The sequence below is a fragment of the Nelusetta ayraudi genome, unplaced genomic scaffold, assembly GCF_046127955.1.
Source record: "Nelusetta ayraudi isolate G7.1 ecotype Tasmania unplaced genomic scaffold, CSIRO-AGI_Nayr_v1 ptg000042l, whole genome shotgun sequence".
NCBI lineage: Eukaryota > Metazoa > Chordata > Actinopteri > Tetraodontiformes > Monacanthidae > Nelusetta > Nelusetta ayraudi.
Window position 1 is genome coordinate 10,988,448 of NW_027466092.1, and position 19,034 is coordinate 11,007,481.

Here is a 19,034-nt window from a genome sequence, read left to right on the forward strand (position 1 = left end):
ATATGACATGATGCAAGTGTGTAGACCTCTGCTATCTCTGCATGTGAATTAAAAACAAAGGACATGGCAATAAACGATGCCAAAACCTGCTTCTTTTTGCAGTATCATCCTACTGTACGATATTACTTCCTCAATGTCAGAGAGGCTGAATCACTGTTTATGCAGGGTGGGAAATCGGCCGAGCTGTGTGTGGTGGGCAAATATTGCACTTTCACAAATAGCTCATGTATTTTTGAAGAGAAAGAAAGAAAGAAGTTATTATCATGAAAGAAAGCAACTAAATAAATGCACTTTTTTCATTTGCTTTATGTTAAACATATTGACGATCAGAGTGGTATGTACCTATAGCTGTTGTAGCTTTTCTTTGCAAAAGAATGGACTGCACTTATATAGCGATTTTCCAGCACCTACATGGTTCCCCAAAGCGCTTTCACAAAGGCCTCTCATTCACCCATTCACACACCCAAGAGTTTTTTGTCTGTCTTTCCTCAGTGTACAAATTGTCCCACATTATGCAATAACTGACCGTTGAAGGGGGACGGCGACATTCACAGTGTCTCCTTTAAACACTGGAATATTTCCTCAATGTTCTCGCCATATGTAGTTAATGATTGATGCTCTTGTTCAAAGCAAACTCTAGATTCGCACAGTGATTCTGTTCCTTAAACGCGTCATGTTTGTATGGATAGTATGAGTAATGTTTTTTTTAGCACAATAGACCAATTATTTCCTTATAGACATTACCTTGGAAGGTAGATGGGCAAAGGAGGAAGTGCAAACTGAAAAAACATTGACCTTTCTCGTAAAATACAAGGTCTCCAAAAGCCTTGTGTGCTTAAAAAGCCTCCGGTGTGGAGTGACACACGGTCCTCTTTATTGTTCTTTAACCTCACCGCAATTAAGCAAGAGAGTGGGTGACATGAAAGGCTGTCAATTAGTTTTATTCTTAGACACATAACAAGATCAAGAATTCACAGTTCTGTCTCAAGCAAGTACAGTGCAATCAAGGGCTACAAAGGCAACCCCGAGTCCCCTCGGTCCTTCATCAAAAGGTATTTGGCACTTCTTTGTGCCTGGTGAGCTTCTGGGAGCCAATGTGCAGCTACTCGAAGCCAACTGGCCAGCTGCAAACAATAGAGGCGAGCTGGCTCGCAGAAACGCCGTCGTACGCTTACTGCCGTAACTTCATCTTCCCTGTACTCCCTGCTATGGATCATTTCCTTCATTTCCCCAAAAGCATTTTTTCAGAGATGACACGAGTCGTAGCCGACTGTTTCCTGCTACAAAGTAAAATCCTTAACATTTTGCGTAACACACCGTGTTAAACAGCTATAATACTGTGCCAGCTGCTTTCAAAATTGTGTACGTACACACTTGAACACACACATATATATATAATCTTTCTTTTTTCACATAAATTATGTTAACATATGAATTTAAAGGAAATATTATTGTATTAATGTTAAGGCTCAAGGCTCAGTTTTTCATTTAAAGCAACCTGATCTCCTGCATTCTGAACCCACTGATGATTAGCTTAGAGTATGTTTAGATTTTTTTTTTTGGCTTTTTGCTTGCTAAATTCAGGCATATCATATGTAGAAGAAGATAAATTCTGCTCAACATGGTGTTTGCTCAGCAACAACCACTAAGACGCCACGAGAACCTGAACTTGTTTGCGTCTCTAACTCTTCCACAGAACCAGGCTGAGGAAGATCAGCCCCAGAGAGCAGGTCACTGTGGATGATGACGACGATGATGATCGCTGACTTTGGACTGGCTGTTCTGGCTGGATGTCTCGGAAGACATTTGCCATGAAAACCGATGAGCTGCTGTTTGTGAAGTACACTGTGTTGCTGAAACGGTCAATCTGGCGGAAAGAAAACAAAAGCCAGTTAGCAGTGCGAAACCTTGATGATCCAGATGATCCCGCACATCGACAACACGATGAATACCAAATACATGTTTATAGCACTTACCAAATTTTTGCTGACTTTGATTGGATCCTTGAACACGGTCCAGATGACGGCCTCGTTGCAATTTGGGGTGGTCAGGGAGCCATGGTATCGGTAGTACTTGGTGAAGTTCACCCCGACCAAAAGAGAATCCAGTGAAATTCCACTAATATTGACATGATTGGCTGAAGAAGAAGAAAAAAACATGTTTATATTTCATTTTTTAAAAACTGAACTCAATATTCCCTGTGAAGTATGTTCTTACTTGCGTTTGGGATGCTAGACAGGTAGTTGGTTAGTGTCAGCCAGCTATCAGGTTGATTAGTCGAGTTCTCCAAGACCTACAGGCACAAACATGGTTTTAGCTCCACTATTTTCCCATTTAAATCTACTCATTGTATTCTTAGAAGTGATGAGGATTCATTGATTCTTCTCACTTCAATAAGGAAGCCCAGAGCGGCCAATCCCTCAGAATCCGCAATGGCAGCAGTTGTATTCAGGTTCAAGGATGACTTTATGTTCACAATGTGCAGCTGTCGATGAAGTGAAGCACATTGTCAAAAAAAAAGTGCGCGAACAATTGTCGGCTGCCATGTGACCTGTATGAAAAGCGCATCCGTGCCGCACCTCCATGGGACTGCGAACACCGTCCACCGTGTGCTCCGAGCCCGGAACGCTGGAGCCTTTTCCCCAGTGCAGGTGGAACTGCAGGCTGTCGTAGACTTCGGGCAGATTTCCTCCTGACACCAGGATGCCAGGGGCAAACTTGACCTTCACTGGAAGAGCGCGCAGCAAATTGTGATGATGTAAAAGGGCCATTTTGTAGGATTTTGTAAAAGAGAGCATACTGGGAAAAAAATGTTGATCTGAATCAGTGCCTGTGAGAGTGAAACTCACGACGGCCCCACCCAGCAAATCCTAACGCAGGTGGTGTCGCTCCTTATGCAAAGGCTCATTGTATTACTAATTATTTTATGTAGTTTATTAATTATTACTCATATTATAAATAGACACAAAGCAAATGTCTATTTTAGAGACGCCAAAAAAAAACAAAAAACATTTCTCTTCGGCTGTTTCGTCATTTCCAGACATCGCACCTTCTACAAGAATTGAGGCGTTTACTCTTGAAAAGGCTCAGTTCTCAGGACTTGTTTTTTTCTAAATGACTACAACTTGAGCATACCACGAGTAACTTATTCAAAAGGAGTGTTAGTGACATGCAAATGAAAACAGAGTGAAGCACTCTCAATACCTTTTGTTGAAGCCAATGCTCAGATTCACGGGGGGAAACTCTCACCTGTGCGGCCGGTGTTCTCGATCTCAGTCAGGTGCGTGGTGCTGTTGAAGTTGGTGAAGGTGAACGCGGTCAGGTTTTCATTCTCAGTGACGGCCGCCGTGTTGATGTTGATGGGAGACTGCCTGCTGCCGTTGCAGAAGTCACCAGCGATAGTCGGCCACAGAGTGTCATCTATGGCAATGAATGAATGAATCAATCAATCAATCAATGAATCAATGCCAACGATGTAACATGAAAATGACTAGGAAGGGTGACTCACTGCAGGAGTCCTGATGGTAACACCACTCTGAGGGAGTAAAAGACAAAGCAAAACATTGCGTTACTCACTGGCCGGCGTTTCATCAACAACATCCTAAAAGCAAACGAGGCAGAATTTTAGGAAAGATGCACTTAAAGGATCCAACACCTACCCACTGAATTAGAGGCGCAGCGGGCGCCGGGTGCGAGTGCGCACAGAGCCACAACAGCCAGCAACCACATCATCTGAAGCACGGCACGAGAAACGACATAAAGGCTGTTATTGTAGCTGTTTTGTTTCTGCTTCCCTTTCCCCACCACATCAAACCCCTGATCCCGGTGACTCAGCCGAAGGCAAAAACGAGAAAACGTTTGTCTGACTCCATTTGCGCAATTTCTTTCTTTTTTAAATTTTCGTTAAAACTTGAACAAAATGTAAAGTGTTGAAAACAAGGGACTATTTAAAAATATTACAGCCTGACTAACAGGTAGTGATGGAGAAATGCGTAACTACAAAAAAATGAAAAAAAAAAAAAACTCAATAGATAATAAGAGAAATTAATGATAAATGCTCTTTTTAAAAAATAAATAAATAAATAAATAAAAAAAAAAGTTCCTGCGCAAAACCAAGAATAGCGCAACAGATGCGGAGAGCAAAAGGAGAGGGTGATCTCGGAGCAGGTGTCTGGCGCATTCCGGTCTTACCTCGGATCTGCCACTTCAACTGAAAGTGCAAATGCGCAAAGCCTTATATTGCCTGACAGCGCTTGCGCCCTGAGGCCACCTCCACCTGTTCCAACCCACAGAGACCGCAGATCGCTCGCATGTTTTTTGTTTGTTTGTTTTCTGTTTTTTGTTTCGTTAGATCCTGTGACTGGTTGGTCTGGATTGTGAACGTCAGCAGCGATGAATGAGATCGTCTGATTTGGAGCTAGTTGTTTGTGTTGACCATCTTTGATTTCTACCGAGGCCTCTTTTTTTCTTTTCTTTTTTTTTTTAAGGCATCGTTTCCCTCCCATGTCACTGTTGCCTCAATGCAGCCTCTCAGAGCCAATAATGGAACTGCTGTTACAGCTTATCAACAATAAATATCTCAGTTGTCCCAAACCTTGAGTGTAACGTCCATGCACATTACAGTATCTCTAAACTTTTTAGCCTAATGTCTTCAACTCGATTTAATGTTAGTACATTCCACCTCCCACCTACATGCTGTGAGTATTGACTCATTCGGAAACAGAACAAACATACATATAAAATGCATAGACTTAGAAATTCCCAGTGAATCCCAGTTGAACGTGAATAAAATATTGCAGTATTTCAAGTCAAGAGGTTTATAAGCAGCAATGCCACAAGACTGTACACATATTGGCTATTTTAGCTTTTGTCATAATTGTGTTATTTTATCCCCACATTCCTCCTTATTTTGGGATTGCACGTAGGGACAGAAACTCTCCTGTACTCAGCTGATTCATCAGAATATTCTGACATCAAAATTAAAAATCATTACTGCTGAACTTAGCTCACAACTGTCTTCTTCAATGTATATTTCCATGTTTTGCAGCAGCTATTTAATGCCATTTCAGCATCCTGCTTCAGATTTGAGTTATCGCTGTGTCAAAGAAGAATGAGTAGAGGGGAGGGCCCGGATACGGCAGCAAACAGAGAAACAGACTGCCAGCAGTTGGAACAGAGGCTGTAAAAAAAAAAATGCGTAAGGTCATAGGACTTCTCCAGGAAGAAACCAGGACCAGGAAGCGGGAACAGGAAAAGTGAGCATTTTGTTGCAGAACGTGAGCAGGTCAAGCAGGAACTGCATTCAAACTGACTGGAACTGAAACTGACAGTGCTTTTACCAAATCTGGTCAGGCTACTTTAAACATTTGAATACCTTCATTGGAGAACCAGTGTTAAGCATTCTCTTTCATCTTATTAGCCTCTGTGTAGACAGAAATGTGTTTCCACTGCACATCAGCAACTGAAATTAGCCCTTAAATCCTCCTGCTGTTTTATGTGTGTAGAAAAACTACATACATTTTGTAAAAACAGCAATGTAATGAAGCCAGTCCTACATCTCACATCCATGTTAAAAAGCTGAAGCTTTTTTTTAAATTTACAATTCCAGCATTATGTAAGTAATCAGCCACCTTTTTCAATGCGACAAAAGTAGGACGTGACTGCTGCCAATTCACCTTGAAAAAAACATCCCTGATGAGAATGCAGTAGAAAGACAGACAGGAACCTAAAGCTGGAATCTATGAGTTAACTGACAGCAGCCTACGCCCATGACAACCATCCCTGAAAAGTCAGATAGCTGCTTTGACATTTAAAAAAAAAAAAAAGAAAGAAAAACTGGTTTGCCCTCATGTCTTACATAAAACTCACATCCAACCGATAATGTACAGCGTAATGTCGCGTGTGAAATTGTTTTAAACGAAGAGGTGACAGAAATAAAATATATATATGTATATATACATTGTTATTTGTGGAGGTTAGTTTAACGCTTTATTTGCTTCCACTTACAGCGACTTCACCAGAGCGACCGATTTTGGTGAGAAGTAAACTGGCAGCCCTGTTCATTTCAGGCGGCTGGGACTCTTTTTAAACCCTTAATTTTATATTCTACATTTGTATTTAAGTGGACAATGTGGGAAATATGTCCAAAAAGCAACAAATTTAATCAATAAGTATTATTATATGAAAAAAAAACTGTATAAATGTATAAATACATATATAACATATAAACTGAACTGAATACAACTATTTGAAACTGACCCAAGCAGAACGGTGTCTCATGGCCAAGCAGCCTCAATAAAGCTTTTATTTACTTGCTTTTTTGTGTACAGAGGTTACAACAATACACACTTAATTGGTGACAAGAAAGATCACTCACTAGCGCGTAGTGCAGTAGCAAATCATCACTATTTGGCTTTCCGGCAGACAGCAGCAGTGATTGAAATGCCAGCATAGCGTTCGTCTTCCAGTCCCATGAGCAGCAGCCTTAGGCCGCTTTCACTAGAAAAATCTCACATGTTAAGGCTGCATGATGCGATGAGGCATGTTGACAGACTGCAACACATCCACTTTAGTTTGTTTTAAAAGCAAAACAGATGAATGATTCAGTTTAAATGAATGAATAATAAATACAAATGAAATGAATCAGTGAAACAAAAGAAAGGAACATAAAAACAGCTAAATGTTTAGAAAACTGAGGATCAAAAGAGAAAATTGGTGCAATTTTTTTTCTCACTTATTGCTTCAGATATTTAGCGTTTTATGAAAAGGGCACAAAGACACGTCATCATGAGGAGCAGTGTGGCGGGACACGGGAAATCAGTACTGCTGTGTGCTGATGAGGCCTTGAGAATCGTCCTGTTGTGGAGCAGCTGTGCCGGCCGGAACACGTTGTGATATCCGGTTGCCTTTGGAAACATCTTGATCTGGTGGCGTCAAAGAATACGGCGGCTTTTAATCGGGAGACATGCGTCCATTTAAACACATCTTTCTTTCAAAATGTATTCACTAAAATTCACTACATCAATGATGTGGCCAAGCAGGGTGGATGACAGCGACGGTGCTAGGAGTTGCATTAGGTTCATCAAAGGGTGTGTCCTACCACCCAAATGGAGGTGTTCTTTTCATAGGGTGCAACAACATGGATTGATCACCTGCAACCATTGTTGCAAATGTAACCGCAGATCCAGCCATAATTATTTCATATGAAAGACATGGGCGTAAAACAGCTGAACTTGTAAATCAAGGTCATTACACATGGAATGTGTCGGGAACAGGGTTTCTAGGCGTGGTTGCGGAGGGAGCCTCCTGGTGGAGGAGACGTTAGAGGGGTAAATGCAATTCAGTCTAGTTTATAGTTTTTTTGTTCTTTGTTTTTTAAATATTAATTGCAACTGCTCCACGGTCCGTGGCTTCTGCAGAGAGGAGCTTCTCAAAGATGAAGTCCATAAATACTTACCTGAGGTCAACAATGACCCAGAACTGCTCAATGACCTTCCAATGATGAGCATCAAGCATGTCTCCAGGAAGTTATCATATGATGATATTATTAATAATTTCGCAGGCTACAACAACCTTCGCCATACTGCACTTTGTCGTGACGTTGGAGGCAGTCATACAGATTTGTGGTGTTGCCCTCGTTGCTGCTGGCATGATGTGTTATTTTGACCTGCACTGTTAATTTGAATTCAAAAATGTCATCACGTCATTACAGCAGATGTTTCGCCACTGAAAGGTTTCCAAGCATCACATGATAGAGTCGTCATCGATCTGCAGCAGTGATAAAGAGAGAGGGAGTTTCGCCTCCTCATACAAGAACAAATCCAAAATATATTAGGATTGTTTTAAACAAAGTTTCGGCTGTCAGTGGGACGGCACAGGGAGCTTTTGAGCTGGCTGTACGTGACTTAGTGACGTATTGTCCATATTGTCATCCTCTGGTCGGCTGATGCTTTCAAAGCATTGCGAATGCGATGAAAATAAAATTGAACTTGGTGCAAATGTGAAAACATTTGCAATTGCTAATCAAACAAAATGGAATTTTAAAGAAAATAAAAATTGTCCAAAGCGTTTTCACGAAAAAAAAACAACAAAAAAAAACGGGTTTGTATGTTAATCATAAAGGACCCTTCAAGCAAGTGCAAAGAATACAGTTTGCACGCTCTCGCTCACTCTCTCTGCGGGGCACTCGTGTTGCACTAAAAGATGCGAAATTTAAGACCAACTCATGCAAATAGCATATATGTCTTGACTCAAAGATGTCAAGCATAAAAGAAATCTAGAGGGCAATGACCAATTTTCAAGGTGACAGTTTAAACTTGTTATTTGTTGGCAGAGAAAACTAAACCAAACAAATATGTTCCCTGGGAGTGCGATCAAAAACAAGAGTACAGTGTTTTTCTTGGAACAGAAACCATCACTTGTCAGTGTACAGTGAGTTGTGGTATGCATCTGATAGAGATTCCTTTTTTGCCTTGAATGGAATCAACAGTTTTTGTCTGTTAAACGTGAATGAAATAGAATGCATAGAAAACTCAGGATCTTAAAGACGGCATGCGACCGCTGTATTCAGATTTGCACCAATGTCTTTGGGGTCTTTTTGGGGTTCCAGCCTCCTCCTTCCTTCAAACTCACAATGTTGTTTTTACGCAACGCTGCTGACAGCGTCGCAGACACACCTCACAGCGTTTAAATCATAATCTTTATTTACAGAAGGGACAAAGGAAAGCCACTGAGAAAGTGTGTCAAGCCAGCCAGTGCTGGGGCAAGCTTCAATCTACTTGAGACGTGGTATGTTCTGGAGACATTCTGCACACGTACGTGTGACCTGGTATTCCATCAAACAAGTGTCCTCCAGATTCTTAGTCTCACCACTCAGACAAAAGGTGGGTACGAAAGCATTAGGTAGTCGAAATCACTTTGTGAGGCTTGTTAATTAACATCATGTCAGCTATAGTTCCGTATGATCGCCGTAAGACCGTAAAATAAAAGGCAAGGACACTGCGACATTTTGACGATATATGTGCTGTGCACACAACACAAATGATAACTGAAAGACCAGTGAGTCTATAAATTGGCACGGCGACAACAAAGGTGTGATGTGATCACACCTAATGCCCAGGGTTATCAGGGCAATGCAACCAACATCCCTACGTCCAGTGGCCACCTTGGATTGTCCCATCTTGGCGCCCATTGGGAACTCAAGTACAATCTCAAAGGTGGAACCACCTGGTGCACTCTCAAGTTGGAGATACTACGAACTTCAGCTTGTCAAGTTACCGCTGGCCTGCAGGGAATCAGGTCAGATGTCTGTTATGCTGGTTAGCATAGTAGAGCATTGGACCTTGACATGGGGTCCCATGTTGCCCAGTCCTTTGTTCACAGCTCCGAGGCTTTTAGTCCACAGAGTACCATTAGGATCAGGATTAGGGGGTATCTTTGCAAGGGCTGGACTGGGAGCAGAGCACCCTGAGAACATGAGAACAGGTGCACAAAAGCCAGCAACAAAAATTTGTTGGATATGAACATCAGGTTTGTTTCTGCTTTGCAACAAAGTAACAAAACAACAACCCAGCTCTGCCACCACATAAAGTGGGTGGGGAGATCTCACATGTGGGCTCGGGGCCTGCCATGAATAGTTCATCGCCATCTTGCTTTAATGGCGACCTGCATCAGATACACATTAACTGTCACTGATACACAGCGCAGTGCCGCATTTTTCATTTAGGACTTGTGCCATGTAGCCGGCCAAAAACAACAGTAACAAAAGAGAGAGGCAGAGATAAAATCTGAACTTTAATTTCCTCAGTGCCTCACGGTAACACCGACAGAGCAATAGTGCAGTGCACCAGGCACCAAAGAACATTGGCATAAGGTAGCCCTGTGCGTACCTTTGGGACGCAACGGTGGGGAGTTTGACGTACTTCAGACAGAGACACCATTTGGCCTTTGCCACGTTACGACTGCAATAACAGAGATGCTCTGGTCATTGTACCAAACACGTACCAGCTCATTGTCCACCTTGACGGGGTCTTTGAAAATTGTCCACGTCACCACTTCTTGACACAGAGGGGTGGTCAAGGACCCATTGTAACGGTAGTACGCCGTTCGGTCGACACTCCCCAGCAGGTCATCAATCGAAAACTTTTCTGTGACTGGAACTTCTGAGCCTGCGAAGGAGGGGAAAAAAGACTCTGGTAAAGCTTCTGCTAGCCCACATAAAACAAGGACAAGTGCAATAAAACAAGGGTTCTGCTCACTGATGTTTGGAATAGCTGCAAAGTAGCTGGTCAATTTTTTCCAGGCTCCGTTGTCTGACGTGTCAGATGTGGGATTTGTCGAGGTAACAGTCTAAGGAGAGAGTTACTGTGAATAACTGAGTGACTGCAGCCAGACACTTTGCAGGTGCTGCAGCAGTTACCTCGTGATGATCTGACGCCGAGCTGCGTTTACTCGAAACTGATGCCTGCAAGAAGACAAAACACAAAATCTGTCCCTTTAAAAATATCAAGTTTTTTTTTTATTGCATTTACTATTTATCAGTAGTACTTCTCATTGAGAAGAAAAATCTCTTATCCAAGAGTCTTGACTACCGCTGGCAGCATTACCACACATTTATTTGTAGAAAACGCTCAAAAATACAATAACAGATATTAAAAGTCAAATCAGAAACATCAATAATTCACATCTACAGACAGAGGTGCCCGCTACTATATAATCCATAACCACATTAAAACTATTTTAACAAGACCAAGTTTGCACAAGATGAAGCATGTTTTTTTTTTATGTGGAATTAAAACGACAGACAGTTGTGAAAACCGCAGTAAACTGCACATCAGACAAGTCAAAGAATGGAATTCATATAACCAGTTTATGCATAAACAACTCAAGAAGAAAGAAGAAATGATGGTATGTTTGTGATGGTGGCTGACGTCACCTGATACAAACAGACGGACTGAACAAACCCGTTTGACTTCGGCGCCGGCAGTGCGTTAGAGAAGTTGCGCCGCTGTGTCGCGTGGCTTGATTCTATCAGCTAAACCAGACATAATCTGATAAATAGCCTGATGAACTGAAAAAAAAAACTATCTTAAACTTGCTCTTCTGCTTCAGCTTTCAACTGGCTTTGAGTCTTTAATTTACCTGCCTCCTGTATAAATCCAAGAGACTTTCGGTTTACTCGTCTGTCCATTTTTTGTGGTATCCTTCCAGATTAAAACTGAATAACTTGGTCAAATGGGCTTGTGTTACCTCGATGAAGAATGCCAGTGCTGCCAGGCCACCGGGTGTCTTCAGCGCCTCAGTCAGATTCAAATCCTTCCGCTTGGTCACAATGTGCATCTAGACAGGGACACAGTGATGGTGATGGTGATAGGTGATGACACATACAGATGAGTAAGATAAAACCTTGCATTGAAAATGAAGGGTTTCAGTGCCAGACTACCTCCATGGGGTATCTTTTTGAGTCCATTGTGTGCTCGGAGCCGGGAGAGTCGTGTGAGCCCTCAGAGCCCCAGTGGAAGTGGAGCTGCAGGCTGCTGTAGACGTGTCCCAAACCTCCACCTGAGACCTCCACCAAACCCTCCACCAGCTTGCATTTCACTGGGGGATTCACAAACACACACAGACATGCAGGGAGGAGAATGCCTTATTTAGGCTAATATCTGCTAACTTCACAATAAATAAATAAAACAATTTGTGAATCAGAATAAAAAAATTAAATTGCTAAACCCGTAAAACGCAAATAAATCTAAACAACAAAACAAAGCAGCTTCCTTCCCCTTAGAGGCCCAGTGAGTGAGATTCATCAGCATTTAATTTCAAAGATAACGGATTGTAAAAGTGCAGTACATCACTGTTGTCTGCCTGACTCTAATCCTGTGTACTACCTACTACTACCATACTCTTTATTTAAATATGAAGCTAATTACTCAAAATATATTTTTTTTGTAGTAATTAACATGTTAGAAACAAACATAGTTGCTTGTTAATAACACAATAACACAGCGTTACACACTGGCCCTTATAGACCACCAGCAAACTCTCTTGGCGGTCTAAGTCAACACTCATTCACACCTGTGTGCCCCGTGTTTGTGATGTTCTCGATGGCCTCTTTGTTATCAAACCCTGCGAACTTGAAGGCGCCCAGGTGCTTGTCCTCCACGGCCTTTTTGGTGTCAATGTCGACGGGCGACTGTCGCTGGCCGTCGCAGTGGGAGTAAGGAAGGAGGTACCACATCGGCGGTATGTGATCTAAGGGGGGACAAAAAAGAAAAAAAAAACGCACTGTCTGAAACCCCCGGTCACCGTCGGCCGGAGAACCTGCCGCAGGGAGCGGAACCTACCGCAGTGGTCGCCGTAGCACCAGTGAGGGCCTGGAAGAACAAGGGAGCAACAGGTATCACTGTCGGAACAATGTGAATATTGTAGTTGATACAGTGCGTGTGTGTGTGTGAGAGAGAGAGAGGAACAGAGAGAGCGAGAGAGAGACCTACTGGGAGGTAAGGGGGTAGCCGGGGAGGCCGATACCCGACGTCCGTTGAGGCCTTGAGTCGGCCGATAAGCGTTAGTGTATCCTGCTGTCTGGGGAAAATTTTCAAGCTGCAAAAGAAGAAGACCAGACAAACTTCTAAATGCTTCACCATGTCATGACAAGGTTGTTTGTTTTTATTTTTGTTGTTCTCATTGCATCTCTTTTCTATGTTTCTGCTCCTCCTGCTGAGGCCGATCCCAGCTGTCTCCGGACAAGTCGGAGGTTCATCGCAGCTGTTGTCTCTTCATTCAGCCCCCTTCCCCTTTCCTTTTATTGTTGTCACTATCATGCTTGCACTGTTTTCATCTTCCTGTGTTTCAGTTAAAGGTGAAAGAAACAACAGCAACCCATTCAGATGTCTGCAGCACCAGCAGGCCCTTGGCTATAAAAGCCTCCATGCATCCATAAATCCATAAATCTCAGCTCAATTTAATTAATCCTCTATTAACCTCATCTTTTCAACGTCAGTGAACTTTTCACCCCCGTTGTGCAAATCATGGCCCTTCCTGGAGCGCAGGTGAGTTGACGCACTCAACCTGTCAACAGGAGGAATGTCTTTAAAAAAATGTTTACAATAAGTGTTTCTTCACATCGGGTAATAAATCACACCTGAAGTATTTAAACGTCAGATTTACATTGTGTTAAATTCAGTTGATGGGGTGGGGACTCTTTACATCTTAATTTAATAAAACAGCAATTTGTTTTTGTTTTTGTTTTTTAATCGTGTTTTGCAAAGTTTTCCAAAGTTTTCTTTTTAAACCCAAGCAATTGTTAGACAAGGACTGACTCTTTAAATCCATGGAATTAGAACTGTGCATAAATTACTTGCAAATGACAAGAAAGACAATTTAAATGTAACGACTGTCCCTGTCATGTCATGATGTCAGTAAAAACACATCAGCATTTCTAGAATGATGACAAGATTCTTTTACCACAGCGTTTTTTTTGTTTTAGTTTTTTTCTCTTCAGGCACGAAAAAATAACAAAAACAACTCAACCTCTGATTGAATGGAGTTGCCTTTTAAGTGGCTTTCAGTGGGGGTGGCAGTGCATGGAGCAGCGCTCCAGCATCCACTGCGCTGGCTTATGTGCTACTCTGCATTGAGAACCATTCGTAAAATGGAATAATGTCACCGGTGAGAGCATGAGGCACAAAAGAAGCAAAAAGTCCAGAGCGTCGGTCGACCTTCAGCTCCTTCCTTTGCCTGCGTTTCCCGCTCAACAGTCACCATGTGATGGAGAGGTGCTCTCCAGCGGGCTGGTATGCTCGCAGGGCCAGCGCACAAAAACAGGACGCGGCCTATCAACTGACTGCCGATGGCTGTCAGCTAGGCGAGAGATAGCGGAGGGCGATTAGGTGTCATTCCGCCACTCTGCAGCTCCTCCGATGTTGTTGCTTTCACATGCGGTCACATGGGAGCCTCTGCGAAATATTAGATCTTGTCACTCTGACGCCATGGAGCAGGAAAAACCTGATGGTGGAGCGCGATGGAGGCAGATAAAGGCACCTGCGCTGAATGGGAGCCACCGGCCGCTGCGGGACTTTTTGTGATTCCATTCGTTGCAGGCAACCACGGTTTACCCAGCGTGACTTAAACAATCGTCAAGTCACATCCACATCCTGTACATTGACCCGAGAGTCGGTCAGGCAGCACGGAGCATGAACATTCATTCATTATATAGTAAGCTGTTCATATAATTGAATGGCATTTAAAATGTTCAATCTAATAAAATGAACTCCATAAAACATGACAAGTGACAAAGAACGACGAATATACAACGAATATACCTTTTAAACTGTGTTGATAATAGACCCTATTCATTTCTGACACACCCAACAAGTTGACAACGTGCTTATTATAAATTCTGATATGCTCCAGCTTGTGTTATTTAGTTCGAACCTTCAGACTTTGTAGTTTGATTTCCGACTCACCAGGGCTTTGTGGACGTTGATGGGCTCGTGGAAGACTGTCCACACGACCGCTTCGTTGCAGGTGGGTGTGGTCAGGGAGCCCTTGTAGCGGTAGAACTTTGAGAGATCCACATTCCCAATCAGGTCCATGATAGAAAAGTTTACATTTATGTCCATGTCAGTGTCTGAAAGACGAAAAAAAAAAAAGGGGGGGGGGGGGGGGTGAAAAGGCCGAGACGGAAGTGTTGTGCTGCTGGACAATTGACATCATTCAGTGGAAATATCAGTGTTGTGTGTGTGTTACCCTGAATATAGATTCATAACAATTGTGACATTGTGTAGCAGGGGTTAAAAAAAAAACCTTTGAAGGAGGAAAAAGGAAAACGTTTCTGCTGTCCTGAAGACTGAAGCAGAGAAAAAAAAGACAGAAGAAGATGCAGGTGTCTGGGAAGTCGTGGAGGCGTGGGAGTGCCAGCGTCACGAGTCTGGCGAAGGCAGCCGGAAAGCAGTAAAACAAGAAATTGCTGTCATACATCTAGATCAGACCTGGGCAAAGTATCAAAGGCCACATCCGGCCCGCTGCGTGTCTCGGTCCGGCCCGCGTGAGGCTGTTCATCGGAGGTTTAATTTGACCTTTGGCCAGGTAATTCTACGAATGGCCAGCTGAATAAAGGAAACCCCTAAAACTGCTGGAGCAGACAAAGACGCTACAAACCCCCCCAAAAAAATTCCACGCGCCCAATATACAAAACCCAACCACTGACAACCAGTCAGCAGAAAACAGAAAGACGCAAACGCAAACCTTGATTCAGAGCCCGATCTGAAGTTCCAGTTTGTGAAAGCCGCCCATAGAGGAGTGGAGTCATGAGATAATTTATAGCGCTGGGAAGTGACAGCAGCAGTCCAGCTGATGTCTCATTTAAAAAAAAAAGAATGAGGAAAAAGAAACAGGTTTAAACAGGCAGGCAAGTGGCCTGCTGGCCTCACCCTTGCACGCCACAGGGTTGAGGTAAGCTCATCCTTTCTTTCAAATCACAGGATGTTTCATAACAATTATGCCATCAATTTCTCTGTCTGTCTTGCTTCTCCATGAGGAGACTTAAGGCTTGGAAGAAGCATCACCAATCTCATCAGCGTGAGTTGCCGTGTTTTTGTTTTTATTTTTATTAAAAAGTGAATTAAAATATGATTTGTTTTGTTTTTATTAAAAAAAAAAAAGACATTGCTGTACCTGTGAGGTTGCTCAGGTAAGACACAAGCTCAACCCATGGTCCTGAAGTGTCCTCGTCTTCTGTCGCCTTCATACAACATAATCATTTCAGTGTTAGTTGTGCCAAAAATTCCACACAAATATCAGTTTGTGCTTTTTTTTTTACCCCCTTACACTTAGGAAGAAGCCCAGAACGGCGATTCCCTCCGGATCCGCCTTGGCCTGCTCCACAGAGAGCCCCTTCTTCAGGCTGACAATGTGCATCTACAGAGTTGAACATGAGGTGAATGATGTTGGTCAAGTTCACACCAGGTCGCAGGAAGCGCTGCAGTGCGCTGAACGTGGGACGCGAATGCATGACTAAGCAACACCATCGTATTAAGGACTTCCCCGTGCGTGGGAGTGTGAGTCATGGGTCGTGGGGTGAAACACAGGACAGAGTCTGTGGCTTCACCCCAGTTTATCAAGTCTTTTCCCATCTTCAAGGGCAAAGGTCACATGTGCTCCCCAAATGGGCAAAATGGGCCAAACACCCTACCAAGGGAGCCACCCTACCTCCCAGAAAACCCGTCCTCACACACATACACACACACACACACACCACACACACACACAGTCTTTTGTTATCACCGTTTGCACAACTTCTCTTCATGTAATTATGAACTCTGCCAATGAACCCTCTGGCATTCTCTTTGAATTTGTCGACAAATTCCCAAACGGACGCCGACGGCGGTCATGATGCTCTACCTCCATTGCATATCTCCTCCCGTCGACCGTGTGCTCCGAGCCTGGGAGTTGTTCTGTGCCCCAGTGCAAGTGGAACTGCAGGGTGGAGTAGGTCGCACCCAGGCCGCCTCCGCTCACCTCCACCTGGTTCTCCTCCAGGTTGCACTTGACTGCGCAGCGAGGAGAGGCACTTTTTTAGAGGATAGGAAATGTTTTTTTTTCTGTTTTTCTGTTTGTTTTTCTTTTCTTTATATGTTTCTTTATGTGTTTTTTAAAGTGTCAAAACAAACACAGAGTGTTGCAATGCCACCCGTGTGCGTGCCTGTACCTGTATGTCCCGTGTTTACAATAGACTTGACGGCGTTCTGGGAGTCGAAGTTGACCAGCATGAAGGAGCCCAGGCTGTTGTTGGTCTCAACATGGCCCGTGACGATGTTGACGGGAGATTGTCTGCCTCCCCCGCAGAACGCCCCGGGGATGTGCGACCATTCGGACGGGGTGTGTTCTGGCAAAGAGAGAGAGGGAGAGAGAGAGAGAGAGGTTTCAACCACACACTCATCCCGAACCGCTCGCCCTCTGCGTGCACGTTATGCAGTTAGACCCTCTAGACCTTGGTCCTTGGTCTTTACTCACCGCAGCCTGTGTAGCACCAGTCGCTGCCGGCAGCTGAAACACACAAGGAGCCGCACGGCAATAGAAAAACTGCTTTATTGGTATGTTGATGGAATATTGCAGAAGTAAATACAAACAAATGAGACACAGGCCTGCAAAGTGGAATAAAGTGGTGGATAAAGTCCAGACCTCACAGTCTGAACTGCAAAACAGATTATTTCAAGTCCTAAAGATGGTTTCACATAGTTCAGAATCCCCGTTTCCCTTTTTCTTTTTTTTGCTGTAAACTGAAAATAATTTACACAGCTTAACTTGAGACACCACCATTAAGTCGAGTAACTCCAATAACTATCTAACTAATAATAACTATCTAACTCCAATAAATCCAAACAGAACAGCCTTAAGCTGACAGCCATGTATTCAAGCATTACAATAAACATATATATATATGTACATATATATATATATATATATATGTACATATATATATACATTTTGTACTGCTTGCCTTAAATATATATATATATGTGTGTATATATATATATATATGTATATATACATACATACATATATTTTGAATTTTTGTGTTGCAAATCTGAGAAAATTATCTTGTGTGACACGTCATCCTGCACTGCAGCAAAAGCCAATGGAATGATTCTCAGGAGGAAGTAATTGCTTCTCCGGAAAGAAATTGATATCTTCGGGTTTGTTCTTTGTTTTTCTCACCCCAGTTCAGCAGGCACAGGAACAGCAGGTAGGACGACAGCTGCATCTAATGGGGACAAATGTAGCTCTTTACCTTCCGCGATAAAGCCTCATAATTCACAGTGAGCTATTTGATAAGTTAAAGACGTTCTAGGGCTGAGAGAGTGTTGAATGAATATAAAAGCTTCTACTTGATGAAGTTACAAAGACATCAGCCACATTACACCTCATCCTACCTTGATGTCCAGGACTGTTCTGAAAAATAAACAGACTTAAAAAAGATTTGACTAAAATAAAATAAAAGCTCAATTTCCCAGCGGTTCCATATGCGAGGTGATGCGTCTCTTCGCCGTCTCCCCGTAGGTTCTCCAGCGAGTGATGGAGCATGTGAAGGGGCGTGCAGGGGTAAATGGTGCCTGGTGACTTCTGTGTGTGTGTGTGGGTTAGGGGTGTTTGTGTACACATCACTTAACTGGCATAGGGGAGAGATGCAATATGACCACAGGCTTCTGTCCACAGGACACTGCAGTGGAAACTAAGGTGGGTTGAGAATCATTTCTGACACACCCAACAAGTTGACAACACGGAACATGAACATTCATTCATTATATGGTCAGCTGTTCATATGATTGAATGGCATTTAAAATGTTCAATCAAATAAAATGAACTCCATAAAACATGACAAGTGACAAAGAACGACGAATATACAACGAATATACCTTTTAAACTGTGTTGAGCATTAGCTATGTGGTTGTGATAATAGACCCTATTCATTTCTGACACACCGTTTGACAACATGCTTATTATGAATTCTGATATGCTCCAGTTTCTGAGTTGGTTTGGATTGTCAGAAGAGGTGGAGATACTGATTCTCAGGAGTGTCCCCAGATAACTTTAAGGCTAAAGCCATCATGTAGCATTAAATGATTGAAAATACTGTCGAGACTTACTTTTCTGGAAGAAAAAAACATTAATGAAATGTTTATCCTCGGAATCTGTCAGCTTGTTGCTCTATGAACAACTTTTAATTCAGTTTAGCTCGCAAGTTTACACTCCAGAAAAAGACCGTCTTGTATTTTGGGGGTTTCAGCAAGGCTCTGTGTGACCACCAGTCCTCTGAAAGTGTAAAGCTCTGTGGCAGAACGTTATTGAATGAGTATTTTCATGCTTGTGTTATTTAGTTCGAACCTTCAGAATTTCTGACTCACCAGGGTTTGTTGATGTTGATGGGCTTGTGAAAGACTGTGGGTGTGGTCAGTTGCATGAAGGTGGAGGCGGCAAACGGTTTTAGCTCATTAACCAGAACCGGCTGGATGATGTTGCACTGAATGCTTTGCACC

The 19,034-nt window shown here is 42.9% G+C and overlaps 2 protein-coding genes across 2 annotated transcripts; both read right to left on the bottom strand.

Annotated features, from left to right (window-relative positions):
* Positions 1–925: 925 nt before the first annotated feature.
* On the bottom strand, positions 926–4,216 carry LOC142893610 (carbonic anhydrase 4-like). Its single transcript, XM_076034366.1, has 9 exons — positions 4,192–4,216; positions 3,660–3,732; positions 3,509–3,535; positions 3,250–3,420; positions 2,580–2,728; positions 2,390–2,485; positions 2,218–2,293; positions 1,977–2,137; positions 926–1,867 (listed from the first exon to the last, which is right to left on the bottom strand). The coding sequence occupies exons 2-9, from the start codon at positions 3,730–3,732 to the stop codon at positions 1,682–1,684; spliced, it is 939 nt and encodes a 312-aa protein (XP_075890481.1). The 5' UTR covers positions 4,192–4,216; the 3' UTR covers positions 926–1,681.
* A 2,054-nt stretch (positions 4,217–6,270) lies between these two features.
* Positions 6,271–18,111, bottom strand: LOC142893609 (uncharacterized). The gene is made up of 17 exons (XM_076034365.1): positions 17,931–18,111; positions 17,716–17,761; positions 17,011–17,043; positions 16,706–16,882; positions 16,399–16,547; positions 15,826–15,915; positions 15,673–15,739; positions 14,463–14,626; positions 12,492–12,597; positions 12,342–12,371; positions 12,073–12,249; positions 11,441–11,598; positions 11,248–11,337; positions 10,418–10,462; positions 10,257–10,347; positions 10,003–10,166; positions 6,271–6,923 (listed from the first exon to the last, which is right to left on the bottom strand). Exons 2-17 carry the CDS (start codon positions 17,759–17,761, stop codon positions 6,750–6,752), a joined length of 1,761 nt encoding a protein of 586 aa, XP_075890480.1. The 5' UTR covers positions 17,931–18,111; the 3' UTR covers positions 6,271–6,749.
* Positions 18,112–19,034: the final 923 nt, after the last annotated feature.